This window comes from Otolemur garnettii, unplaced genomic scaffold, assembly GCF_000181295.1.
Source record: "Otolemur garnettii isolate 467f Iridium unplaced genomic scaffold, OtoGar3 scaffold00001, whole genome shotgun sequence".
In the NCBI taxonomy this organism is placed as follows: Eukaryota; Metazoa; Chordata; class Mammalia; order Primates; family Galagidae; genus Otolemur; species Otolemur garnettii.
The window spans coordinates 33,669,747-33,675,289 of record NW_003852396.1 but is presented as its reverse complement, the minus strand read 5'-3'; the positions used below and the strand labels follow the sequence as shown (position 1 = coordinate 33,675,289).

General features: G+C 48.2%; 1 protein-coding gene across 2 annotated transcripts; it reads left to right on the top strand.

The window, feature by feature from the left end:
- The first annotated feature begins 638 nt into the window (after positions 1-638).
- On the top strand, positions 639-3,315 carry LOC100946756 (ubiquilin-3). 2 transcript variants are annotated; one of them, XM_003781006.3, is made up of 2 exons: positions 639-750; positions 1,031-3,315. In XM_003781006.3, exon 2 carries the CDS (start codon positions 1,067-1,069, stop codon positions 3,029-3,031), a length of 1,965 nt encoding a protein of 654 aa, XP_003781054.1. In that variant the 5' UTR covers positions 639-750; positions 1,031-1,066; the 3' UTR covers positions 3,032-3,315. The 2 variants fall into 2 exon arrangements, with proteins under 2 accessions (XP_003781054.1, XP_012656956.1); XM_012801502.2 differs by having other exon boundaries at positions 666-750; positions 999-3,031.
- Positions 3,316-5,543: the final 2,228 nt, after the last annotated feature.

Sequence of the window (5,543 nt, the reverse complement as noted above, 5' to 3'; positions counted from 1 at the left end):
TTTAAATGCTGATGAGCCCTGGATTTATAACCGTTTCGATATAAAATAGACATCTCAAATATATGTGAACCTCTTTAACAACCTGCTAATTTTATGCTTAGCAACTTGTTCATTTCCTGGCCTTCTTACCTTATCTCAGTGTATAACGTGCTTTGAGTTCCTCTGGGGGATATAATAATTTAAAACAAAAAAGTTTTCATTCACCTCTCCCTTATATCCCAAATCCCATCTATCAGCAAATTAATACTTTGGAAATACATAAAGAATTCATGGTTAATGTTGAATCAGACAGAAAACAGGGATAGAGGATGCCAGGAAAGAAGATCCTGGACTGGATCAGTCCAAAATCAGTCCAGGATCAGTCCAGGATCTTCTTTCCTGGCACCCTCTGAGATAGGCTGAAACACTCTCTATAAGGATCCTGTCCTTATATGGGTCTCTGTAAGCCACATATGAGGTGTTGTGGCAGCAGGGTGCTTGGCCTGAGCCTGGGACTCTCACTGTGAAGAAAGGAATTGTGATAAAGGAATAGAAACTGTAAAGGGCAGGGGAGCAGGAGTTCCCAGGATTCAGAGCACCTTGAGGAAGTCTCCAGAATCCATTGTGTAAGGCTGTGATGTCAGCACTGAGGTCACAGAAGCGACCTGAGAGAGTGGGTTCCGGTCCAGAAGGCCTCAAGGGTGGCTGTGCAACAAGATGAGGGCGGTTTGGAGCCCTGTATAAGAGGAAGGACGGGGCCACAGCTGAGTGGTACGTAGCCCCCACACTGGGCTCTTCCTCCCACCTTTGTCTCCATACCTGTTAACTACCAGACCTCTTTCTCAGGGCCCTAGCTTTTCTTCTCCTGACCCTAACATCTATCAATTGCATAATCCCCCAGAGGCATCGTGTTCCAGGAATCTCAAGATCCCTTCCTTGTTGCCCATGTAGTTTTCCCCACCCTGAGTCCCAAGACCCTCTTCACGTTCACCTTTCCCACCTTTGCCATTGCCTGAAAGAATGAACTGAGATTCCATTCTCATCCCCCCAGCTGTGTCCCCACAGACCTGGGCCTTCTGCTGCCACCATGGCCAAAAGCGGAGAGGCTCTGCCTCAGGGCACCCCAGCACCAGTCCAGGATCCCCACCTCATCAAGGTGACAGTGAAGACGCCCAAGGACAAGGAAGATTTCTCAGTTACGGATACCTGCACCATCCAGCAACTGAAGAAAGAGATATCCCAGCGCTTTAAGGCCCACCCTGATCAGCTGGTTCTAATCTTTGCTGGCAAAATCCTCAAGGACCCTGACTCACTAGCACAGTGTGGAGTTCGAGACGGCCTCACTCTCCACCTGGTCATCAAGATGCAGCGCCGGGCCATGGGCACTGAGTGCCCAGCTGCTTCTGTCCCTGCCCCGGGCCCAAGTCCTGGATCGCTCCCTCAGTCCAGTTCCATTTTCCCAGCAGAGGGGACTCCTGCCTTCAGCTTAGGTGTCCTTACAGGGCTCAATGGGCTGGGCTTGACCCCCAGCAGCTTCCCCGACCAGTCGAGCTCACTGATGTGGCAGCACGTATCTGTGCCTGAGTTTGTGGCTCAGCTCATTGATGACCCATTCATCCAGGGTCTGCTGTCTAACACAGGCCTGGTGCGCCAGCTGGTTCTTGATAACCCCCATATGCAGCAGCTGATCCAGCACAACCCTGAAATTGGACATATTCTCAACAACCCTGAAATCATGCGGCAGACACTGGAGTTTCTACGTAATCCTGCCATGATGCAAGAGATGATGCGTAGCCAGGACCGGGCGCTCAGTAACCTGGAGAGCATCCCTGGTGGCTACAATGTGCTTCGCACCATGTACACAGATATCATGGACCCAATGCTTAATGCAGTACAGGAGCAGTTTGGTGGCAACCCCTTTGCCACTGCCACTACTCCTAATAGCACCACTGGTAGCAGCCAACCTTCAAGGACAGAGAATTGTGACCCTCTCCCCAACCCTTGGACTTCTACCTATGGAGGGTCAGATAGCAGGCAAGGAAGGCGGCTTGGGGACCAGGATTCTGAAATTAGGAATAGGGTTCCAAGCTTTCTGGGTAATATAGGGCTCTATGACTACCTCCAGCAATTACATGAGACCCCACAATCCCTGGGAACCTTTCTGCAGGGGACCACATCTACCCTCAGCCCAAGCCAGGAACCACCACCACTGAGAAACAGAGTTCCCCCAACTTCACCCTCATCTCAGGAACCTGGGTCAGGCCAGTCTCTCCCCAAGGAGTCAGTGGCAATCAAGGAAAAGGCCACCTGCCCAGGTTTTATGAGATATCCCACAGAGAACAGTACTGGACAAGGTGGAGGCCTAGATGGTGCAGGCAAAAGTTCTACGGGACACAGCACAAACTTGCCTGATCTTGTCTCGGGGCTGGGGGATTCTGCCAATAGGGTTCCATTTGTTCCTTCACCACCTTCCTTCTTGGCAGCCACTCCTGAAATCTCTGAGCCTCCCTGGCTGCCACCACCAGCTTATCCACGACCTCTAAGGCCAACTGGCGTGAGTCAGGTTCCACCCTTGCAGGATGAGATGCACCGACAGCTGCCGTTGTTGATGCACCTTCAGGCAGCCATGGCAAACCCCCGTGCCATGCAAGCCCTGCTGCAGATTGAACAGGGTCTGCAGGTCCTGGCTACCGAAGCACCTCGCCTCCTACTCTGGTTCATGCCTTGCCTAGCAGGGATGGGGAATGCGGCAGGAGGTACAGAGTCTAGAGAAGGTGTCTTCACATCTGAAGACCCACCCCCTCCCTCAGCTCGTGAGGTGTCCCCAGCGCAGAACACTGCAGAGCAGGGCTTCCATTCCACTCCTCTCTTCCAGATGTTGCAAGCTTTAGCTAGTGCTAATCCCCAGCAGCTGCAGCCTGAGGCTCACTTCCGGGTGCAGCTGGAGCAGCTGCGGGCCATGGGCTTTCTGAATCGTGAAGCCAATCTTCAGGCCCTCATTGCCACAGGGGGTGATGTGGATGCTGCTGTGGAGAAGCTGAGGAAGTCATAGGAGCTCTAGTCATTCAGGCCATATGTTTTTCTCTGCCTTTACCCCATATCCTATTACCCTGGTATTCCCATTCTTGAATACAGCTGCACTATAAACCAAATTTACTATGATGCCCTTTACTGCAGAGACAATGTTGTTCTAGAGTCAATGAGGAAGATGAAGTGCCAGAAACAGGGTGGGGTTCTATGTGTGACTAATCACCCCACCACTGGACCACTGTGGGGCCCCCGTCTGAGCTCTGCTTATGCCTGTCTTGAGATGCAATTACATCTGCTCTCCAGTGTCAGCCGTTGCCTGAGTCTGATTTTTGTGGGCTATGAGGAAAGGGGGAGGATATGGGAGGAGAGGTGGTGATAAAAGTTATCTCTATATGAATGGAAGGGCTTGGAGGGGAAACTAAAAGGTTTGACATTAGAGGACTTCAGGTATGAAGAACAGAGGAGGAAATGTTGCTGCAGCATTTTGAAGGTTGAGGCCTGCAACTATCTCGGTGTCCTTCCAGAGTTCCTCCAGATTGTGTAGTCTGTAGTAGCTACCACCATATACTCTGCTCTTCAAGCCTCCCTCCCATCAGCATGACAGAAGAGTGGGCTCAGTTTCTTATTTTTATTGCCCCTAAAGACTATCCCACGGGTGCTGTCACTCTTAGGATTTGATGCTAATCTCTAATTAGATAGAGGCAGAGCAGCCAGGATTCAGGCTGAATTCTAATATTCCTGAATCTTACCAACTTTATAAAGTCTTTTGTAGCCAGATTCAGAGGGTTGATTTCTTGCAACTCTTATAGCTCAAAAATGGTCTATCTACCCTGTGCTCAGAATTCTGTTTGCTATTAAGAATTTAAAGTGGGTAAAAGAGTTATGACCCTTCCTTCATGAGTTTACGATCTAGTAGGAGAAACTGTTCAAACTGTGAGTATATGAAAAATATTCATTATATACTAGGGCTTTCCAGAAAGTATCTAGTCATATAATATGAAAAATAGAGATATGCATGGGTGGATACTTTCTGGACAGCCCTCATATAGTTAGTTACAAACTATGTTAAGTGCTGCAGAGAAAAAGATGGGTAGCTCTGAAATAGCATGAACAGGGGCTTAATCTAGCCTGGGGAGACAGGAAAAGTTTCTGTGAGCACTGCAAAGTAAAACCCGGAAAGTGAGGAGAATAAAGCAGATAAAGCTTTGAAAGGGGAGGGAAGAGTATTTCTGCAAAAGAGCCATAATGTACAAAGGGATCAAGGCAGGAGGAGTGTGGCAATGGGAGGAGCCCTCAGCATCTCAGACTACATTCTTGTTGGCTTTCAGGGATGCTTTCCATTACCCATGCATGTCTAAGGTAAAGTATCACAATTTACAAATCTATCCAGTGAACCATGCTTTCTTCCCCATGGTCACATTTATGTGCCCATGGGATCACACTGGTGAACACACCATGGTGTAATGGACAAACAGTGCATATCCACTTACATACACCTTCACAATGGCATATCCTATGTACACATTACAAGCATGTACAAAACAATCTGTTAAATCAGATTTCATGACAGAATGGGAGTGTAAATATAAGAGCTATTCATGCCCTATTCCTGCCAAGGAACCAAAAATGGTCTTGATGGAGATACCACTATGGTTAAAGTGGCTGTATTTAGATGTCAGAGACTTAGTGCGGGGGGGAAGGATCAGGAAGTGTGGGGAACAGAACCTCCATTTTGGGACCAGGATACTTTGATCAGCCTGTTTGCCTTTGAGATATCAGCATGTGGCTTAAAAGAGATGAAACCAGCTTTTGGGAACAACTTTATTCCAGTGATTTAGGTTTTGATCTCTAGACAGAGTGCAAGGCTTCAGGCCCCTCATATTTTTGCCCCACTCCCCATCAGTGGGGAGTTCACGTCTAGATCCAAGTATTGCTAGGGGATATAAAGAGGAAACTTCTGCATCTCTGTTTCCTGCAACTCATAAGGTGAGTGCTCTGGGGCTGTTTTTGACTGGAGACAACATACAACATAATTCCTAATTTCCAACCTTGGAAGATCGGGTAGATCTGAGAAAAAGTCTCATGGAATAAAATGTCTCTGCTTTTACCTGATTTCCACTTGGGCCAAGCCTGGAGGCTCATGTTAGTTAATTAAGCCCAGCCAGAATGCATGTGGGATGGGTCTAAAAGTCCTGGTATTTGAGAATGTTTATTTAGTGGATTGTTCTCTGGCTATTACCTTTCCATAGCTCTGCACAGTTGCCTGGATGCTTGAAATCCTTGCTCTAGCTTCATCAGAAATTAACCTCAGCCTTGTGCCCAGTTCCATGGTGGTGAATCCAAGAGGGGGAGGTGCCTGTGGCAAGGAGGGTCACTCTATTCCACCTACCACCTATGGTAGGGCTTGGCCCAGAGGAAATTCTCCACAATTGAATGAGTGTTGTTGGAAAGTGAGTGAGTGAGTGACTGAATGAAAAAGTGGTTTGAGAAGACTAGAAAAGCTGGGCATGTTCCAACTTTTGGGAACAACTTTA

Bases quoted from the DNA above. Each gene is read 5' to 3' on its own strand.
- LOC100946756 (XM_003781006.3), top strand. From the start codon at position 1,067: ATGGCCAAAAGCGGAGAGGCTCTGCCTCAGGGCACCCCAGCACCAGTC.